Source organism: Monopterus albus, unplaced genomic scaffold, assembly GCF_001952655.1.
Source record: "Monopterus albus unplaced genomic scaffold, M_albus_1.0 scaffold166.1, whole genome shotgun sequence".
Lineage (NCBI taxonomy): Eukaryota > Metazoa > Chordata > Actinopteri > Synbranchiformes > Synbranchidae > Monopterus > Monopterus albus.
The window spans coordinates 112,560-135,487 of record NW_018128046.1 but is presented as its reverse complement, the minus strand read 5'-3'; the positions used below and the strand labels follow the sequence as shown (position 1 = coordinate 135,487).

Below are 22,928 nucleotides of genomic sequence, written 5' to 3'. Positions count from 1 at the left end.
TATCTACTTTATATTTCATTTGTATTTTGTGGCATTCATGTGGACGGCAAAGTAAGAATTTCATTGTACAGGGAAACACGTTTCCTAACTGTGCATATGACAAACACTTTGACCTTGTAAATGGCTAAACATTTTTCCCCCTTGTATTTACCGTCTACACGATGTGTCATGAATCTATCATTTAACGCAAATGGGACAAAAGACTTTACTGAAAAGGACAAAGGCAGGACCAGGCAGTGTCAGCTAAATTTATGAGATATGGTGCAAGCAAACTAAACCTGTACTATGCACTAATCTCACCGATTTGCAGTTCAACAGTACTTTAAATTATTTTAGACACTGTTTAGCCCATTGCTGGTCTGTGTACACATACCTGTATCCCCTGTTCCCAGTCCTCCCTGATAAACACATTTTCTAGCTCATGGTTGATGCCCTCCACACTGCTTGGCACCCTGCAAATGAGGGACTTTGGCACTGGGATTGTTGATACAGCTGATGAACTTCCTTTGTACTGGAAAAAAATAATAAATAAATAAGTGAAAATATATAGGTCTTGTAGCCCATTCCAGCCTTGTGTAGGTCCACAATCTTGTTCCTGACATCCTTGGAAAGCTCTTTGGTCTTGGCCATGGTGAAGAGTTTGGAATCTGGATTGATTGATTGCTTCTGTGGTCTCTTTTATACAGGTAACGAGCTGAGAGGGCTCCCAATGTCAGCTCGTTACCTGTATAAAATACACCTGGGAGCCAGAGATCTTGCTGACTGATAAGGGATCAAATACTTATTTCATTCATGCAAATTACTTTATAACTTTTTTTGTAATGCATTTTTCTGGATTTTTTTTGTTATTGTTGTGTCTCACTGTTCAAATAAACCTACCACTGAAATTGTAGACTGACCATTTCTTTGTTAGTGGGCAAACTTACAAAATCAGCTGGGGTTCAAATAATTTTTTCCCTGACTGTATAACCCTCGCTCTCATTACACAATTCTTTTGGATTGAGCAGTTTGGTATACAACACTGCTTATGTGTTAGAATCTGTAACAGCAGGATCTGTGATATTGCCCCTGATCTGTTTTCATGAGATGCTGAATGGCTGGAGGCATTCAGATTAAATATGTTACTGATGTGGGATTGAATGTCATGGGGAACAAACGTACACCCATTATTGTGAACTTCCACAGATGGGTATGGGGCAGAACATATCGCTGTTTATATTAATTTTCCCACAGTGGTTGGTATTTGCTGTTGCCTGGTATCTGTTAATGAATGAACTGCAAATAAGGAGAGAATGGGGCATGCCCAAACACATCCCTACTCTCCTCTCTCCCTTCTCCTTCTGACACAACTGGTCAGAATGGGGACTGATTATTTAAACCTCCTCAGTCCAATACTATGCAACATACAACATCATACACTTATGATTAAATATGGCCTATACACAAGTCTACAAATACCACACTGAAATAGAAGTACAGCACTTTCACTCTACACCTATCCATCAAATGGTCACTACAATTTTTCTGTATTGAGAAATAATTAGATTGCTAATAACCTACAGCTTTATAACAATAAAAAAAATAATGTAATAAATAAGTAACTTGCAACTGCTAACAGAGTAACGCAAAAAAAAAAAACTATCTTTCTTTATCTAAGGTATATTCATAATCAGTTCTCTTGTCTTCAAAAACTGATATGGCTTGGTCACCATCTGCTTCATTTGTCTTTTCCTGTTTGGCTGCTAAGCTACCTTATCATATTACTGGTGTCGGTAAAATCTTGCATTACCAAAGTCGGAGTTAATGTTTCCACTTGATAAGAGCATGTTGGTGACTTGGTTTAGCAAGACATGAATGTTGACAAGAATAACTCACCTGAGGCTGGCATGCAGTGCTGTGCTGCGCCTGCTGCGGCAGCTGCAGTGAGCTCTGCTCCCTGTCTTTGTTCTGCCGGCCGACCTGTTTGCTGCGCTGCAGTTGCAGCCTCAGTTTAGCAATCTGTTGGAAGAAACGTAACATCACTTCAGCAAATGACATCTCACAGTTGAGCCACTGAGGGAATATTTCTGTCAACGTGTGACTAACTTTCCCTCTCAGTGAAATAAATAAAGTCCCACCAGGCTTCTTCAAATATCTTTTGTCGCCTAGCAGTGCAAAACCCAAATATATTCAATTTATTACTATGCTATTACATAAACAAATTCTCATGTTTGAAAATCTGGAAACTGTTTTTGCTTTAAAAATTATAGCTTATTATCAAGTACTCAGGTAGTTGCTGATTAATGTTCTGATGGACTAATCAAACAAACAACTGCTCTATTCCCATGCATTTAACTGCTGACCTAGAAATAAAGTCATATGACAATACCCAAACAGCTCTGAAATCTGTTTGAATCTTTTTTGTTATTGATGTAATGGTTCCACCACCTTGCAGCAGGAGGCAGAACAATGATAGTTTGCACCTACAATAAAAGTGTGCACTCTGTCAAATTAATATTTGTTCTTTACTTTTCAATATTTGTAGGATGGCTGGTAGGTTTTCTTCTCTGTACACCAAAAACAACTAACTTGATTTGAATATTGTTGCAGGCTAGTATAGGGCGTATATGCATGATCAGCCTTGTAAGCCTGATGATGAAACCAGTTCCTGCAAGTCACCGGGTGTTTCTGCATTTGACCCAGTATCAGTCTAAAAAACAGGATAACCTTTGTGAGCCTAACAGACACAGTTGTACTATGCAGACAAAGGTGTGGTATTCAATTCTAATCCTGGCAATACAGTCAACAAAAAGACACTCTTTTCATACATGTCCTCCCACACATGTAATCGCAGACGTTAGAGAGCGAGAACACAGTTCACTACATTCAATGAGTGACAGCAGGAGTTCATAATGACAAGTCCAGGCAATCCTAATGTCATCTCAGAGGATGAGAAAGAGGTTTTCCTGGATATGCTTGGTTATCAAATGTTCAGGCCAATCGTCTGTAGAACGTGTCCTACACCTGAAAGCGATTTCTGAAATTGATTCCAATACTTAGAATTTATGAGAATACACTTTATGCATCTCTTGTGGCTGTATTTATTAAGGTACATCACTTCCTAACTCCACTTTACAGCTGTTGACTTTGCTGCAGTACAATGTGACTACAGGTAGTTTATATCCACACCATGTCTAATGAACACTTCCACATCTCCTCTTAACGTGTCCATAACAGTGTGAGTATAATGTAATTCTTGAGCATCAGGATCTACCATTATGCATCTAGCATGATTAGACAAGCATAACCATAGTCTGGCCAAACTGCATATGGCTGACAAAGTCAAGGCAGAGCTTGTTGGTTCCAAAGAACATCACATTATTGACCTACCATGCGTGTGTCTTTTAAACTTGAAATTATTACAAACCTCAGTCACACTACACTTGACATTCTGACCACAAAGTGTATAGAATGCAGTTGTGTGACCGGGTCTTTAAAAGAATGTATTTTAACCACACTCAAGTCTACTTATGAATTTGTAAAAAAGGTTTTGAACCATTTTCTTACTGATCAACCCATCACATCTGTGCGTTTGGGACCACTCTTGTGCTGGAAACTGAAAAATATGAGTGCAGGCCAGCTTTTAAGCTTTTAAGTAGCATGAGTTGCCCTCAGTCAATTCACCCAGCATATGCTGAGGAGGAAACAATATGGCTCCTTCACCCTTGAGAGGAGCTCCTGCACTCTCAATAACAGGCCAAAATGAGATGCAAGGGTGCAGCTGGAGTGGAAAACAGAGGGAAGAAGGAAGTTAAATATAGACTGTGGTCTGGAGAGCTGGAGACCCAACAGCTCCATGTGGTGTGCTGGTTGGCCACCAAGCCCAGCAAATACACAGGAGTGGAAACCAACTTAAAGGAGCATAATATTTAGGCTGACCTCAGACTCTGACAAATAAAACACATTTTGAGTAAATGGAATGGACCTCAAAAATGACAAAAACATGCTCTTGAATTTGGCTGTGTGACTGTTTTAGACTAGTCAGGCCTATTTAGTGTCAGATTGTTGACATTTCCCACAGTTTTAAACCATAGTCTGTGGTGTTTGTTGTCAGAAGTAGCTGTGACTGAGGTTTAGATGGGCAAATCTACCTCTTTGAGGTGGTCTGCACTGCCCCACGAGGCTGACCGCTGGTGAGGACTTCCTTGCTCTGCTCCTTCATCAATCCAGAGACCTGGAGTCTGAGACAGAAAAACATAACGATGGGTGACAAATTAAAGAAAAAGCCTGAATAAAGTGGTCTGCACTGCCCCACGAGGCTGACCGCTGGTGAGGACTTCCTTGCTCTGCTCCTTCATCAATCCAGAGACCTGGAGTCTGAGACAGAAAAACATAACAATGGGTGACAAATTAAAGAAAACGCTTGAATAAAGGTGGTCTCTTCCAGGACGGCCGCACCCCCAAACACTGGGCACAACAGGGCACTGAATGGTTTGAGGAGTATGAAAATGATGCGATGGGAGATTCTAGGCCGATGTGTTAGCTTGTCCACCACTATCATCAAAACAGTAAATGAGGGAATATGTTTTGGATGAATGTGTTCATCCCTCCAGTAAATGGCCTTATACTTTAACGCTTTTCTATGCATTGCATGCACAATCAAAGCGCTTTCACACCATTCACCCATTTGCACTACCAAGCTCACACACGCACACACCAGTGATATCACAAAGAGCAGCTTGGGGTTCAGCGCCTTGCTCAAGGACACTTCAACATGTGGACTGGAGAAGCCAGGAACTGAACTGCCAACCTTCTGGTTAGTCACCCCAAGGCACACTGAAGCCGTTCTGGGGCATGTGGTACAACTGAACTTGCTTTCTACTTTCATTTGTCACCCGCCTGTACATCTTGACACAATGTTACTCAGCTTCATCACTCACTCAATCATTTCACACACACCTCATGCTGCTGATACATGCCCCAAATGTACTGTACTGTTAAGAAATTGTGGCCACACAAAACGTATGATGTACTTCTGTAAAAGAGTACGAACATGCATTTCTATTGTGTGTTTGTGTGGATGCAAAAGTATAAGTATACAGAACACATTAAAGCCTAACATTAACCATAGAGCAGTGTCTAAAATTTGTTTGCAAGTCAGGATGGCCTTTTTAACAAAGCATAAACACTTCAAATATCAGAGATGTAGCTCCCTAATGAAGCCCTTTTTATATGTTAATTCTTGTTATTTTTATGCATTTCTTTGCACATTCAAATTTGTTTTTTAAAAATTACTTGTACACAAAGACATTTAAATATAACCAGAGATGCGCCAAATCGATCAGCAGAGACAAGAAATGGCTGGTTTTCAGTGTGATTGCCCTTTACCGACGACTGGCCGATCACTCCCAAATTTCCAGTACGACAGTTCACAATGCACACGCAGTGACACAGACCAAAAGTTTAACACATGCACCTCGAGCGAGGCTCGCCCTCGTGTCTGTACCAGGCGCATGTTCACTGACAGCCTGGAGGTGCTTGGTGTACAAAGAGCACACAGGAGGAGCTACAGAAACACCTTGGAGAACAAAACTATTTCCAAATCTCTGACAAACAGTACACAATGAAGGAATTACTGGCTACATGTGAAATGCATGTACAGTGTATCCAACCCGTGGTAAAACGCAGCAAATGCAAATTAACACACACAAAAAAAGGGAACTGTGTGCTCTGTAGTAACAGACCTATTACCCGTTGCAACTGTTCATATTTGGAGAAGTATAAATATGGAACTTCATTTTTAGTTGGAAGGTTGTTTTTTTTTAAATTTGTAAAACAGAATGTAAAACTTATTACAATTCAATTTTTCATTAAAGATGTGTGTATTCTGTCAATTATAGTTCTTAGAAAGAAAATTGGAATCGGCAGGTCACACACACCCTTTTGGGGGGGGGGCAAGAAAACTGCAAATTGGTGCATTTCTACATAAAAGCAAATACAACTTCACCTACTGTACATGCAATATATAGTAGTAAAAATGTAAACAAAAGGCAAGTGGGAAGCTAAAAGGTTATACTATGACCTCTCCTCAAACACATGAAATGCCCTTGATTAAGGAGTTTAATAGCTAATGCAGTCCTCACTGTGAAGTCACTCAGGATATGATCATTAACTAAATTCCTAAAATGTAAAATGACTGGATAAACAGTTGAGAAAAATGTGAGTGAAAGCAACAATGAGTGCCGTGTGTTCAAAAATAATGCTGAAAATCTGGAATCAATGAAAATGAAGAAAACAGTCATACGATACCATCCCTGAGGAAAGAACTACACTCAATGGGAAAACAAAAGTCACAGCATGTTTGATTGCCTTGTATTAGAGGGCTGGGTTACAATAAATGCATCTGTGGCAGGGCACGAAACATTTTTTGTCTACAGGCAAAACTGACTAGTTCATTCCAATAAATCACTGAATTAGCCAAACATAGTTCAAAGAACTGATTACAGGGCTACCAAAGTCATATACAGTATGATATCCTACTAACATAACATTTCTGTCAACCACAGGTGACATTTACTTGTAGCTGATGTTGGTTTCCCTCCAAGGAGTTTCCACCTTTTCACCTGGAGCAGTAAAAGTCTACAAATTTGCTCTTTAGCCTACAGACTACTCTGATTAGCAGAATATGCATTGCATAACACTAGGCTTACACCAAGTCAGTAAGTTTACAAAGAAAGGTAGTGTTAGTACACCAGTAAGAAAACGTGATATACTAGACACTCATCACATATTTACTGAATAAATAAGGAAATGGTTAAATTATGTAAATATATGCAAAAACAGAAAGACTGAGAACGTCTCATAAAGTTGTCTGTAACCACATACTTCCCCTAGATTATGCACATCAACAGTGCCTCTGGACCTCAAACATCTCACATTTTCTTCAGCTTTTTTCTGTGAGCATAGTAGTACAAAACATCTTAAATGTCAGTGGCTTCACACTGCCTTATGTCTGCCCCCACATAAACAAAAAATCCTCTATGACTCTCCAACTAACACACAATCCTTGCCCTGTAATATGGAAGATCACACAGAATAATGAGGAACACCCGTGAAGCAGTCTGCAGTGGCTTGCTGGCACTGGTTTTGGCAGAAAAGGACAGCAAATTAAATGGGCACTTGTGCTGTCATAAAGGAACCACTGTGCTTGGCCACACTGGATGGCAGATGTAGCTAGCCTTTAGCATTAGGGACTTGATGCTGCAGCCTAATCCATTTATGCAGAATACAGATTGCTGAGGATAAAAGGGCAGATAGACTTTATGGAACTGTGGACTTAGCTGTTGAGGAAAAACTAAGTTCTCGCAGATGTTCTATGACGTCACGTAGGCATGCTACTTGCTGCTTATGTCTCAGTGAAATGGGAAACGCTTTTATTTGGCAGTTAGTGCAATGTGCAGTTTTTCATAGGGCTGCGCAGTACTGGCTGAAATCAAAGCACAAGAATGTAGCTTGAGAATCAAGAGAACAAATGGAAGGGTTCAGGGTAAGGGGTTCACTGTCACTTTGACTGGACACAGCTATGTTATGGGACATGGTAAAAAAAAAAAAAGAAAATAACTGCACTGAATGGCTTTTTAAGTACTGTAATATTTTCAATCATCTCCTGGGACATGTTTTTTCATTTCCATGAACATTAAATCAAATTAATCCTTTTTGATTTAAGAGTGGCAAGGCTTACATCTGTGTTAAAAGCAAGATCAATTTTCAGTATACAAAAAACATTAAAACTGTAAACAGCAAATGCAGTATGATGACAGCTGTTTGCACTTTAGCCAGGGGTTAAACAAGTAACAGCTTGTGAGTTCACTCCCAAACACTTAATGCTTCAGATGCAAGTTACTCTTCATATTATTCCATGTTTTAGTTTTAATGTGTCAAGAATGCAAATTACTTTAACAATAACAACAGGCCATAGGAGTCGAGGTCAGGGGGTATATTTTTCTTTGTGGATCTCTTAATTTGGAATAGAACTCAGACAGTTAAAGTGACTGCAGAGGCAATTTTACTTTATTGACTGTGCTCCCCCACAAAAAAAAAAAAAAAAAAACCACTGTCTGTTAACTAGAACACCCACCTTTATTTACCTCGCGCGCACTTTCATCATGCTAGATCTTGAACGTCCGGCCTGAGTTGTGTACTTTTTAAACTTGTGTGCCAGGTGCTGACTGATAATGTACTGCTGTATAGATAAAAACCCAGTTACCATAGCCTGCAGCTTACTTCCCATTACAACTCCCACCCAAAAGGTTACATGCAGGCAACATCCTCAAGAATCCAGCTCTGTTCCAAAGCAGGAAATAATGACTGGGCTTCAACAGAATTGCAGTGGAATTTGTGCTGGTTTGTTTAGGTTGCATGTCGAGACATGCGAGCAAAGTGCTACGGCTATCATTTGGTGAGGTTTAAAGATGTTGAGAACATGCCTTCTGATTAGGTGGGATGACTGTGTATCTGTTACTCATGCACGCCTCAAACTCACCAAGCATTCCAGAAAATTGATGCTCATCTCTCAAAGGGTGTTTGTTGTCTCTTCGTTTCGTGCTTCAAACTGGATTAATGTATATTCAGGTAAACCAATGATCTACAACATGCACATACACATCATAGGAGGCAAATGTGGAGTAGTAGTACTGGATCACCTGTGATAGCATAGCATATTAATAAAAGCACTAGTAGGATTAACTGTATCTAAAAGCCCTAACACACAAAGTTGATGTCTGGCAACAGCACGCCCACTTTAAGCATTTGAGAGTCTGGTAACACTGATATTTGGTAAACAAAACCTTACCAGATATATTCTCAATTCATATTCCAGGCCAAAAATAAAATGGTTTAAGCAGATTCACAGTAGCAAACAAACAGCAGACTAGTTTGGTATGTTTGTCTTTGTCATGTTATTCAGATAACAAAATCAGACTACTGATTAGCTATTTCCTAACATGTATGTTAGTGGTCAGCTGCAGCTTTTGTGTTGTGTTCCAGTGCAACAGAAGACGTGAGGCGACACACACCATTTGATCAGTCTGCATTTGTTGGTGCTAGTTCTTTGAGGTCCGTTTGGTGTGTCAAGGGCCTAATCTTCATATAGACATTCTCTGTGTTCTGTGTCCACAAGGCCTAGGGCATAGAGACCTATCCCAGAACAGTGATTAGCATATGTATGGACCCTCTGCTCCTCAACTCCCACACAAAAGGCAGGCGGGCTGTGCAGCCACGAGAGCCAGGTGGCAAGCAGTGGGATTTCTCCTCGCCTCAGCTACAAGCTGAGGGACAGGTGCAAACAACTTCACCTCCATGCAGGGCTACATTACAGCTCAAAGGAGAGGCTGTCTTCAACTTGTGCAGTGCACAACAAAAGAGGCCAGGAATCTTTTGTCTGCTGCTTTCGTCTTATAAAAAGAGCTAAGTCCAGGCATAGCTTGTTAACAGGAAGTGGTCTCTGACTATCCTAGAGGGAGTTTGTGCATTTAATTGCTCAAGGGTTGTCAAGTACGTGACACTCTCCCATATTATTACAACATAGCCAGATGTTTTCCCTCAAAATATTTCTTGGCTAGATTTTCCTACAGGTCAGCCTTCAATCATATGTTTGCTGATAATGTCTGGGAAATATACAAGGCCATATCACAATTTAACACAGACAAATATAATATGCCAAAAATTGTAGGTACATAGGTAAGTGAGACCGCTCTGTATTTGTGTTGCAACTTTTTTTTCCCCAAGACCTGATGATCATCAAATTGATTTTTCCATAAGTGTCACGTCTTTCCAGAGCTGCACAGGAACCCTATAATTAGAGGCATTTACTCTGCATACAGCCACTTGAAGAAACCTTGCAAGGCCCTCTCACCACTTCCTCAGCCTGCACACAAAGAAATGCAAGGCGAATGAGGGGTTAAAGGGATGAAGCCCATGTAAATGAGGCTTGGCGGTTTTCATTCAGACACATGAAAGGCTTCTCTTAGCAAAGAGGGAGTAGTCATTGTCAAGATCATACATATTCAGTTTTCTTTCATAACACAAACTCACCCCAAAACCCCACCCCCAAAAATTAAGCTCTTTGAGAAAAACTGCATTTAGCCACCAGTCACACGGCAAGATTAGTGGGTGATCGGGTGTGGGGCCGTTATCCAAGAATACTGTAGTCAGGCTAAATCCATACATACATCTTTTTCACTGTTAAGTGTTATGTTTTAAGTGTTTAATGTATTAAAATGTGGTGTGTGTGAGGGAATTTTCCACCATTTACATCAAGTCTATTAAGTCTGCATTGGCACCAATAACAGAAAACCTTTGGTCACTGTTTGGAAGTCTGTGTCCTTCACCAGCCACTGTGACAAAAACCAACAAACAACACTTTCAAAGTCCTAAATACTATGATTTTCTGGGAGAGAGGTGACAGTGAGAGGTGAATTCATGTATTCCTAACCCAAGGGTGGCCCATATGGCCTTAGAACAGTGTGATATATGAAGGCTCCATTGTTGTGTCAAACGTTAAACTGACAACAAAAAAGCAGACCATACACAACTTCAGCCTGGTCATTGTTGTGCAGTGAGCTTTTTCCTCATACATGCCCTCCTGAACATTGGATTCTCCTACACTTTACAGTATTTTGTATGTACATGTAAACATGCTGTAATATTCTTATTATATGAACATTAAAGAAAAAACATGAGTTGCACTGCAATTCCAAGTGAGTGAAGCCATCTACTGTATGCTGCCCCTGGTAACATAAGCAAAAAGCCCAAATTATTTTTCCCATACACAATGTTATGTGGCTCACATCTGGAGCACTTTTATGGCTTGGATCAGCATGAAACTACTGGAAAAACTCTCAGGAAAAAAAGATGAACTATTGAGTAAGAAAACCTTTGCTTCATTGATAAAATGTCAAAAGGTACAAAACTCTATATGAAAATGTAGGGGGAGAACATAAATGCAACTCCTAAGGTAGTTTTTTTTGGGGGGGGGGACCCCACCAAGCTTAAAATTCTGTGACATGCACTGCACTAAATATTGGCAATACAATTTTAGACAAATTTACTTTCAATCTTTGCTTAATTTTGGATGACTTCAGCAGCTTTTCTTCACAAAGTCTGACTTGACTACATCTCTGATTCACAGCTCTGAACGGCTTCTTGTCCAGGGCAATGGTGGCAGAGTCTCATGGATATTGTAGTGTTTAGACCCATCCAACGAGCCAAAACAATGGATTAAATAAGATTCTTAGAAGTGGTGGATATATCATAAATATTTAGGCTTGTTATAGTATCCTTCAGGAGTGCCACATTTAAGTTAAGTTGCATTGAAGAAAGAAATTGGAATACATAATGAAGAAAAACACACCAAAAAGAGCAGCTTGTCCTCTATTATAGACCCTACAGGTCTAAAGTGAAGCTATGATTCTCTGAATGATAAGTACCTGTGTGGCTTTGTCTTTCATACAGGAAGGGTAGGGTCCATGGGAGTCGCGAGGCCACTGACCAGTGAGGTATGGCCCTGTGATGGCATCCAGAGAAGACGTCCGCCTGATAGAACTGGATCCTCGAACCTGTAGCTTGGCTCTTTCTGTTGTGAATTGAGAAAAATAAAGAAAACAGGATTAGATGCACATATACACCCACGCATGTGTCACTACCTAGTGAACAATATTTCCAGACACCCTGAGGCATCTTTGACATTTGATGAGGCAACTTCCATGACTGTGTCAATAACACCAACTTCAATATTCAGTAGTAAAATGTCACTGTGTAATAAATCTTAGTGCAACTATGTAGCCAAGGACTGAGGGTTTGTTTCCTTGGCCTGGTTTCTAAAACTATGTTGTAGTAAGAGCTCAAAAGGGATTGTAGCTAGATATTCGCATTGCAAGAATGGAACTATATTTTACTCAATTACAGAAAATTCTTACTCAGATTACTGGCTAAAAAAGGTTGGACAATATTTTCAAAAAACACTTTCCCTCACCTCTGTTAACCACTGCAAGTTACAATGTTTTATTAGACCAGAACTGGGTGGACAGTTTTTCTAATCTACTGAGTATTAGTGGTGAGCAAAAAGCAAGCTTGAGGGCTGAAGCCTGAAGAAAATGGAAATGGCTGAGCAGGAATATCTGATGCTATGAGAGCAGTCTGCTGTGAGCCAGAGTATTGAAGCACACACCACCCACATAAGAACTCATAAACAACCACACCGCAATGCACATCAATACTGCCTGCATCTACTCAACATTCCTGCAGTGACACGCAGTTTAAAAAATAAAAATAAAAATGCAAATACAAAAGACAATAGCTGAGAAGTGTGAGGTTGCACCAAGAACTGGATTAAATACATTAGCCTCGATTTCACTGATTATGAAGAGTAAATTAAGGCTTCTTACTTTCTGTATCAAAAAGAAACCCCTCTTTTCAAAGGTTAAGACCTTTGCAAAATGAACAGAGACACTAAGCTATCAACATGAGGCACCTCTCTCCTAGTAGAACTACATAGCCATTCATTGTTGTTCTTTGCTCATAGAAAACACAGGCCTACCCACCCAAAAGTATTGCCTAAGATAGCTTATTGGGCTACAGTAAAATTCCCTGAAGCATTACAGACAAAGGAAGCACGCTAAATTTCCATCAGCATTGATACAGGCCAAGCCAGCACTCTCAAAAGGCGAGGTTGTGGTTATTTTCCATCGACTTCCCACTTGCCAAACTAGAATAATCTCCTGATGAGGAAAAATAAATAATGTAAAACAGCCAAGAGACCAAAGCAGTCCATCTGCTAATTTCAGGGTTAAGTAAGGGGTGTCTAATATTAAAGAAATATTTTCAGGTTGAATTTTAGAAAGCTTTTCCCTTCCACGAGCTGTGAAAACGTCTCCACATTTCCAGGGATAAAGTAATGGTTTATTAACAGTAGGTCAGAAGCACGTGGGCCAAATCAGTAAACTGTAGCAGAACAGTTTCCAGTAAGTCCCCATGACACTGATTGAAGGAAAACATGAAAAGCTTAGCTAATGGTTTCAGAACAAAAGTCATTGGGTATCTAAGAAATGCGGAATTAAGTGAAACTACAGTTTTAGCTGATGCTAAAGCTAACCTGGTAGGGGTTTTGATTCACTTTAACACACAGTTGATTACTCAGGTAGTTGACCAGTGAAGAATTCATCAGCAACCACAGTAAATAATCAGTCATTGCCATTTTATAAACAAAAAGTACTTATGAAGGGTGTAGAACTGTATATCAATTTGATATTATCAAATAATATAAATGTTTATTAAACTTTTAATCAGTATACCACATACATGCTGCTATAGGCCTAGACTGCTGGATTCCCCCCATGATGCTCCCTTCTCTCTCTCTCTCTCTCTGTGTGTGTACATCTATATGCCACCACTACTGTGCATCTCCTCTCCCCCGTAGTGTGTCCTCTCTTTCTCCCTGTACCTTCCTACAGGTTGCCCTGGCTCTGGAGCTCTATGTTTCTGATGAGCAGTTACCAGCCACATCAACCTGCCCAGTGTTCGTTTGTTGTTGTGTCTTGTTGCTTTTTTTCCCTCTCTCCTCTGTTCACTCACCCCAATCGGCCAAGGCAGAAGGCCGCCCACCAAAAGCCGGGGTTTGTTTGAGGTTTCTACTGTCGCTAAGTGCTGCTGAAGGGGGTTTGTTGGGATTTTCCCTCCATATTAATAACTGCAGTCTTAATAACTTTACTTTGTAAAGTGTCCTGGGATGAGTTTTGTTATGATTTGGCATTATACAAATGAACCCAAAATAATGCACATGCCTCTTTCTCAAATAAAATTGCCTAATCATTCAGTTATGGAGGAATCTCTTCAACCACTAGCTCCTCAAGCTGAAAAATGTGTTTGAGGAAAATTGCATTTTAGCATCTCTCCCTCACCCTGTTAGTTATATAAACATCCCTCAGTCCAGTGGGTATCTTCTACAACTAGCACTGACTACTTTGAGTGAATCTACATGGATGAGGAAGGTATGCTAACATGGTTAATAATTTCACATTTTAAAAATCAGAAATGAAGAATTAGCTAATTTACCACATAAACTTTAAGGTTCACTGCAACATGTTTCACAGTTTTGTGTGCAGGCTGATTAAAAACTACAGAAAACACACAGCAGTGCTCATTTTCACATTTGGTCCTAGTCTGCTGTTCGAATGGGTGACAAGAAACATTTCAGCACAGCTGGCACCGTGACAGAGAGCAGGACTTTCATTGTTTGGACAGTGTTGTAAGAGAATGTCACACTGGTCAACCTAATGGGTCATAATGTGGAATATAACACACTTAAATCTGTCCATCATTAGGATCTGAACTGTTTTAACATTAGTGCAGTCCATTATCACATTGGCTGGGTTTCCATGCACATTTTGAAGTACTGCATCAGAAAAAGGCGATGGAAACACCAAAGCTCAATAAATAAATAAACCAATCCTCTAACTTAATTTATTAATCTAAGTTAATGTGCAAAATGAGAGATGGAAACACATTTGTCGAATAAGTTCTGACGTAGCGAACACTGAACTCCCATGACATGATCTCAGCATTTTTTTGTCTTTGTCTGCAGATACCTGTGAACATGGCAGAGAGGACAAGTACGAGCTGCCCAGTTGAAAATAATTTGGTCTGACCTCTGTCCATTTTCTGTTTGCCAGTTTTTTTTATTTGTTTCCAGTTTATAACCTCTACTTTTTTTTATCATCACAGCCATGTTATGAAATGTTGCTTATACCATCATCTTACAAAAAAAAGTTTATCCACTCCAAAACACTTGATGGAAACACACCTAATTGCAAAAAAAAAAAAAAAACTTTCAAAAGATTTACTTCACATTACGATGGAAACCAAGCTATTGTCTGGCTCCAACATGCTACTGTAAGGCACTTTGGACTAAATATCTCACCAGATGGCAAGCATTATGTCTGTGAGTGGGTTCAAAGCACTACAGTGAATGAGAAATTACAAAGGGCAATGGCCACTGCTTCAGTCATATCAAGATGGCTGCTATAATGAAAGATGACTAAATTATGCTCACATTGTTTTCCTTGTTTCTTTCTGAAAGATACATGACAATTTGTATTTTTGACTGCTAGTAGTCGCCACCAACCCCTCATTCATATGATTACAGTCATCATCATCTGAGGCCTCTCATATGTTTGGACTGGGAGGTCACAGCTATGAAAGAGGGTCAAGTCTCCATCATCACCACTGACATGGGACACTGACCTGGGTTAGAGATTGTCTCTTTCAGAGGACTGAGGCATGTGTGGCATGCCACTGGGGTGGGAAATCACACCAATGACCTTTCAAACAAGGCTGAAATTTGTTGTGCCTAGTAAGTCTGTCTACTCAGTTGTTGTGGAAGAAACTGTTTGCTGCATTGCACAGTACACTGGTCATGGTTGGAGGTCAACTCAATAGCAGAACTGAATGTAAATTTCCATATCCAACTCCACAATAACCACCATACTGCACTGAGACAAGTGGGCTGCCATTTTGGTTGAAGAGGGGGGAGTTATTAAATGCAACTGAGGTAGCATCGATCCAGTTAGTGCACACTGCTACTGCAGTGAGAATACCTGGTGCTTTTCTTGGGAACTGAAGCAGAATTAGAAATACTCCGTGTTTAACAGAACTTGGAGTCTCTTTTTCTCTTCAGATACTTGAAAAACAAACTGCTTTAAGACACTTCTGTATCACAGTGTACTGTACTTTCAACACATGCCAGATAGTACTGCATGTGGCTATGCATGTTTTTTATAGATAACACTGGGTTTACAGAAAAAGTTGTATTCTTCCAGCAGAAACTGTAGCTCTGTCCTACAAAAGAATACTGCCACCAGTCTGAAAAAACTGTCCATGGTAAAGATATTAGGCAGGACAGGATGTCAAATATGGAAAATAAGTATTTAGGACTGCTTGGACTCTCATGTCCTCCTTCAGTTGGTCGCTGTATCACTTCTAAAGGAGCAGCTGAGCACGGCATAAAATACACAGCACCTCCATCTGATATCCATGTGCAAGGCCACATGGCGAAGCACAGAATATGCTCTGGAAGTATTGCTGTATGTATGAGGTCAAAATAGGCAACACCTGACCTTATGTTCAGCACTGCATCTACTGGAACTGACGTGGCCCCTTCTACAACTGAAAGCCTGTCTTTCTGCCAATTCTCTCCAGTCAAAAGTCCATTGGAAATAATAGAGCCAAAAGTGCACTCTATTCTTTTTATGGGTGCCTAATCTTGTAGATGGATGATAGGATAAATAGTTAATGCATCAACTTACTGCAAATCAAGTGCCAACCTTTATCCATACCTAGACTAACTCGTCAAATATAATGTCTGAGCCATTTTAAGACATGTAAAATAATCACATTTTATTCTATAACTATCAGTTAGGCTAAAACTAAAGTTACCATAACAAGTTATCAGTGGACAACGGCACGTGGTGACAGGGAATTTCTTGGCCTATGTACGGCAAACCAGGTGGAAATGCGTGTTTTTACCTCTGGATACTGGAGAGTCTGGGAGACAGGAGGAGTCCTTATTTTCGGGGGACAGTCTCTGCTTAGCATTTGCATTTCCTGAAGTTAGTGTAGGACTGGAAGGGGGACTTGAGCCTCGGCTGTTCGTGGTTCCTCCGCAAAGAGCCTGCGGCCGCGTCGGACTGCTCTGACCCGCACGCAGAAGCTGATAGGGCACTGTGGCACGGATGGGGTGCAAACGGCAGCTGCTGTTGTTGAACGAGCCGGGGGAGCCTGCATTGTTGCGTCTCACTCTCGGCTGCTGAAGTGAGTTGCTGGGGGCTGACATCCTCAGAAACTGGCTGTAGTTTCTACTGCAACAAGAAAGACGTGCTGCCAAAGTTTCTGCTTCTCTAGATGAGGAGGTGGTGGAGGAATGGTAAGATAAACATTAGCTTGTTAGCCAAAAAACGTTAGCTTCCTTTTTTAAAATTTCAACTCGTGCACTCGAAGAGAAAAAACTCCAAAACGCATAATTGTGGGATAAACTTACCTGTAAGATACTAACACATGCCGACGCAGGGTGTAATCCTGACACGTGTAACTCTAAGAGTTGATTTTGATACTTTTTGAAATGTTTAATTCGTGTTTTCTGGCTCCAGCTGAGTCTTCCCCATCGTGTCCACTCACTCTAAATGACAGTTCTTTCAGCCAGACTACTGGCTGATGCCTGGAGGCGGGCTACGCTGCCTACTTCTGAGGTTGTGATTGGGCAGTGGCGTTGTACAGTAACATCGCTGATTGGTGCAAGGCTGTCTATGGTACGTACTTTCGGCCAATCACGTTAGCAATGTGTTATTAGTACCGTGTGTGTGCAGCCAAAATATTTCTCATGAATTTAGTCGCTTTATTTAAAAAGTACTAATATAAATGTAGTAAATAACTGGCCATAGTAATCTGTTCTTTTCTTTTGAGTTTCACTATACCTTGTAAAGTAATTAATTGCAACAGCTATTCTAGAGTTCTAACTGATGCTTTTTTCTTATCTTCGTTTGCTTATTACTTTCTCGACCAATTCCTTTAATCTAGTCTTCAAACTGCTTGATTTGTCCCACCAACTGTCCAAAACCCAAACATATTTAAATACCATATATATTTGTTTGAAAATTTATGCTTAACCTTTTTCTCCTCTTTTCACCTGTTTCACCTTATTACTGATATTGTGGGTAAGTGTACTGAGAGCTACTAAAAACCAGAGTCAGATTCCTGGTATGCTTCCACCTACACTGACCAATAAAGTGGATTCTGATTGTGGTAATATTGTTGGTCAGCTGCTGTTTTCCAAGGTAAACAATGAATTTCATCTCATGTTTTAAGCCAACACAGACCATAAATCCTTTTGGAAATAGAGAAATCTGAACATCTACAACTACATGACAACTAGGTATACTCCATCTGCAGAGGAAGATTGTGTCATATGATAGAAGGTTCCAGTTCTGAAAGCCAAAATTTATATACATATTTTTTCCAGGTGTCCATCGTTGCATATTTTGATGGTCTGTGACTCCCATGGAAGAATAATGTGTGAGACTCAGTGCATTTACTCAAGATCGAATACACACGATAGAAAACCCACATCATCTGTGTCTGTGAAACATAGTAATGTAAAAATAAACCCTGCAAACCTATGGAAAACACCCCATTCTATGGAGCTCCAATTTGTCAGTCACAATTTATTTAAAAGGCAAATACAAGAAACACTTAAAGGATGAAATTCCAGCCACTCTGTTTTTTGGGATGCTACACGGCTTGCCAATTTGTCAGCTCCACTCCAATACGGTTCACAAAAGGCCATGCAGGCCTATAAAACCTCCCACACCGGGAAAGACCCTGATAAAAGCAGCATACAGTAGCTCCTGTGCCACCCCAGCTCCTCCTCACCTCCTCCTCCCTACTCCATGACTAAGTAATTTAGCCAGCTCTGGTGCAGGGTGTCTCTCACTTACAATGCCTCCCTGGGTTAGTGACTGAGCGGGGAGGGTGGCAGAGATATTTACAATGTGGCTTACACACAGCCATCCCCCTGCAGACGGCGCCCATCCTTGGATTGATGTGTGGTATGTAAAGATTTGGGTGCAATTTGGGCAGCAGAGAGAGGGAAAAAGAAAGGGAGGGCAAGTCTGTGTATGTGTAGGAAGGGGGGGGGTTTGGGCTCAGGCTGTCTGTTCTCTCGCCCTCTCTTTGAGTCAATAGTGTTCCGGCAGCTGAGGTTCTTTATGAGGGAAACAATCTGGAGGGTCTTGTCAGAGTGCCGAGCAGCTGCTGTTTTCTGGGGAGCCTTTTTCATGGACCACAGGCCTGGAGTGGGCTGGTGAATAAAGCCTCCTCCTCCACCACCCCTACCTTCTCCAATTCCTTGTCCTTTCCCCCCAAAACTACCCCTTACACTGGAAGCCCTCCCGCACAATGCCAGATGGAGAGCAGCACAGATGAACATGAAGAGAGCAAGACAGTGTTGTTACTGTGTGCTACACTATGCTCCATCACCCAAGGTACCATCCCTCATGGCAAACAATGCTTTCATGAGGTACGCAAAGATTCTTTCTTAAGATAAACACGGATGTTAAGTAGCGTATTAAAACACAAGCCACAAAATACAGCTCAGACATATTGGCACCTGTGACCAGATCATTACAACCTGATGTGTTAGTGGACATTTGAATGTTTTAATAGATCACAGTAACACCATAAGCCTGGCTCAGGGTAGACTGAAGGAGGCTGATTACAACAGAGCCTCTTGCATTTTTCCTGATTGAGATTTTGATTAGAAGAGCAGCAAGTATGCATTTGCTCCCCTTCTATCATTGACTCAGTTAGTCAGATAGGTAACACACACTACATCCCCTTCTTCATATAGTTACATTCACTAGGCCATAACTCTATTCAAGCAGCAACTTCAGAGATGGACACTGCTGGCATCCTTTGTCCCTTGTCCAGCTGTCAGTGAACCTGCACTGGTTGGTGTCAGGCTGGTGTTTGGATTCAGAAGGTGTCAGGCTCCTCCTGTTTAGCTGCTGTCTGAAGGCACCAGGTTCCCTGTGGTGTCCAGCTGCATGCATTTACATGTACAAGCCGACACTGGGCACTCAGTGTGGTCTCTGTAACAGACACATGACAGGGGGTTTAAAAAGATGTTTCATGTAGACAAGAAAGAAATGTGTAAACAACAGATAATGCAGAACATCCTGGCAACAAGAACATTCAAAATTTTGGAAGCTGTTCCGAAGACTGCCTGTCCAGAATAATGATTATCGAAGCATTTTGTGATGCAATGCACAGAAAAAAGTCAGGGAATGAGTGTTTTGTCCCGGCATATTACTTCTATCCAACACTGTCTTTGTAGATAAATATACAGTAGGCTATTGTTTAAGAAAAAGAAAAGATTAGCATTGCCCTCAAAGACGGTGCAATGATCACCTCCTAACCAGTCAGTTTATACTGAAATAGGAAGCCATTCTTCTTAAGAGGATGCCAACTTCAACACAATTTTAGTGCTACATTTACCTTTACATTTTGTTGCAGATAATAAAGACCCGTAGTGACTTTTTATAGATCAGAATAATCACTTTGCCTGCCATGACTGTGTCAGAGAGAGAAGGAATGTTTGGAGGTGGCAGGTGACCACTCTGGGTTTAAAACAGGACTTCTGATAAGCACAGATATTACCACTGACACTTATAGAACACTCAAAAATCCAATTAACAGGAGCCATGCAGAGCAGTAAGCATGTTCACAGGTGTCTGAAAATTATCTACACATGCGCAGCATCCAGTGAGAGTCCCACCTGAACCAGCTGAGCATGTGGCCAGCGTGGCCACCGTGTCGGCAGTTGTGACACCAGGTGAACCAGTTGTTAAACTGAGCTAGTTTGTTCTCCCTTGTCAAGTCCACCTTCTCGTCTGATTTCCCTGTTCCTGCAAAAAAAAAAAAAAAAGGTATCCATAAGTCTGTAATAACAATCAGTAAAATGTGAAAACCTATAAACCTTAGTGTGAGTGATATCACAGCAATAAATGAACCTGACTGGCTGTTATACACCCAGGTGCAACTGCCCCTAAATGCTGATCAAAGTCCACACATTCAGTTAAGTATTATAGCCACTGCTCCACAATGCATGTCTGTTACTGGAAATATCAGCTGCATATCTGTCGACATACAACACAACGTCAGGTTTACCTGGGCAATTGGAAACAGGTGTGCCCATGTTCATCAGGCAGAGGGCACAGCGTGGCAGGGGTTTTCTGCAGCCAGGGCAACTGGTGACTTTTGACTTGGTCGGTGAGCCGCTGACACCATACTGGCTGAAGCCACGGCCCTGGTGAGGCATCGCTGAGCAGCTGTAGGAGATGGACTTCCCACAGAAGTTACAGCTCACAAACACCTGTCGCACAAGTACAAACACAAAGGTCGGCTGATAAGGAAGAGTGAGCATTAAGGGAAAACCAACAAGCACACACTCGCCAGCTGTCTGGATTTCATCTCTTAGGGGAACATGATCAAATAATACATCAATAATCCCAAAATGCTTAACTGTGATTACTAGAATGTCAGTGATGCAGTCAGGTAGTGTCAGGTTTTTCTTACAGTATACTCATACTCACCCAAAAAAAACATTTGTAAGAGCAGACTTTACAATAAATGACTATTACAGTAGAGCATGCATAGTGTCTAGAACAAGTTTCTCCAGTGTAAAAGGAGAAAAAACAAACTTAACTAGAACGCAGGTTTAAGACAACAACTGGAGAGCAGAAAACAGACACTCTAAAGCTGTTTTACTGAGACAACAAACAGCATTTCCAAAAATGTTATCAAACTAGTAACCTACAGTGACAACAATATCAAAGACAAGTAGATATGGCGGCAACTTATTTTATTAATACTTAAAACTGTTTTTTTTACAAAGCTCATCAGAATTTCCGTTAGTCGAATTTTATGTTTTTAAATTGCTATTATTGTCTAATCAACAGTCCACAACCCACTAATATACTGTACAATGATATAAAACAAAGAAAATGCCCAAGGTAAGATGTAAATACTTGAGGGGGGAAAAAATCTATGTGCTAGAGAGAATGTGGATTTATAAATGTTAGCCGTGGCCATGTACTGTGGTAATGCTCAAAGAAAATCAAATTCTGGGAAACAATATGTAAAACAATGGCAACAATATTGTTCCTATGGTCATCTCTTTACTTTCCTTATGTAACTACATACATGCAACGAAAGGACGGACACCTGGTCAAAATATTAATAGTGGCCTGTAAAAAGGCTATAAGACGGAACAGGGGCAAGGTCCATCCTCCAAATCAGGAACAGTGGATACAGGTGACCAAATAAATCTATTTGGATGGAAAAACCGAGGCATATAGCGAGACTGCAACAAAGCCAAAGGAGGAAACATGGGACAAATGGACCCTATACCAAAGGAAGACAACAGCAAAGTAGACTCAATGGAAACTGACAATGACTGGTTGGACAGGTTTGTGTATACAGGCACATCAATGTATAAACATGTATGTGTATGTAAATATGCACCTGTAGGAAAGTATCTATGAAAAAATGTGTGGCTATTTTCCTGAGGCCTTGTGTACGTTCTTGTTTTGTTCATGGAAAACAATAAAAAAAAAAAAAAAAAAAACTAATGAAGGAAGCAAATCCTCATATTTTAGAGGGTAGCTAATGTTTAGAATTTTTCACTGATACATAGTTATTCACTATTAATACTGCTGACAGGATCTTCTCCTGACATAGGGGTTACCTGAGCCAGTGGTTTGGAGCTGGGGTCCATTTTGCCTCTGTGGATGTCAAACTCAGCCCGTTTGTGCCAGAACCTCCACGCATCCAGCAGGTTGCGGTAGTTTTCAATCCAGCATTGGACTCGAGGGTCCTTTAACACTTCCCCTGGGGAACCCTGTTCGGGGAGAATTTTTTCAGTACTTAGACTTATTTCACCTTGGGAAACAAGGTCACAAAAAACAAATCACACAATAGCTTCTAGAAGTCTCACCCTTCCTGCCTCTTCCTGTACCCACCCCTGAAGGTGGAACGTATACATGTTGTGTATACCTACGTGAGATAAGTGCATTTACTATATACAGTATGTGGCGGATGATGTACACAAACAGCACTGTGGCTGTACTCTTTTTCAGGAGCACGCTAGAACAGGAGAACAAAAATCAAGCTAAGAATAATCACTGTAACTTTTAGAAATGAACAGACATGTTTTAGCATGTGTGTCAAGATGAGACAGGTCCTTGTGTCTTTGCCATTTAGTCTTCATATTTCATGTATTTTAGTAATTTATTTTAGTCATTAAACCTCGTATTTGGGGTCATGTTTTTTAACGTGTTCCTGCT

At 40.7% G+C, this 22,928-nt stretch overlaps 2 protein-coding genes across 3 annotated transcripts in view; both read right to left on the bottom strand.

Moving 5' to 3' along the window:
- The window catches only part of glcci1b (glucocorticoid induced 1b), a gene marked incomplete at its 3' end in the record, with an annotated part of 25,798 nt that extends 8,572 nt beyond the window's left edge, over window positions 1-17,226 (bottom strand). The window contains exons 1-6 of the mRNA XM_020615506.1: window positions 17,069-17,226; window positions 16,558-16,928; window positions 11,466-11,611; window positions 4,131-4,220; window positions 1,876-1,998; window positions 374-511 (exon numbers count right to left, since the gene is read on the bottom strand). Coding sequence (XP_020471162.1) covers window positions 374-511; window positions 1,876-1,998; window positions 4,131-4,220; window positions 11,466-11,611; window positions 16,558-16,864 — 804 coding nt within the window. The remainder of the gene's footprint in view (window positions 1-373; window positions 512-1,875; window positions 1,999-4,130; window positions 4,221-11,465; window positions 11,612-16,557; window positions 16,929-17,068) is intronic.
- A 1,002-nt stretch (window positions 17,227-18,228) lies between these two features.
- The window catches only part of mios (missing oocyte, meiosis regulator, homolog (Drosophila)), a 14,129-nt gene continuing 9,429 nt past the window's right edge, over window positions 18,229-22,928 (bottom strand). For both annotated transcript variants that reach the window (XM_020615578.1, XM_020615579.1), the window contains exons 9-12: window positions 22,331-22,483; window positions 20,752-20,956; window positions 20,360-20,489; window positions 18,229-19,673 (exon numbers count right to left, since the gene is read on the bottom strand). In XM_020615578.1, coding sequence (XP_020471234.1) covers window positions 19,583-19,673; window positions 20,360-20,489; window positions 20,752-20,956; window positions 22,331-22,483 — 579 coding nt within the window. In that variant the 3' untranslated portion in view covers window positions 18,229-19,582. The remainder of the gene's footprint in view (window positions 19,674-20,359; window positions 20,490-20,751; window positions 20,957-22,330; window positions 22,484-22,928) is intronic.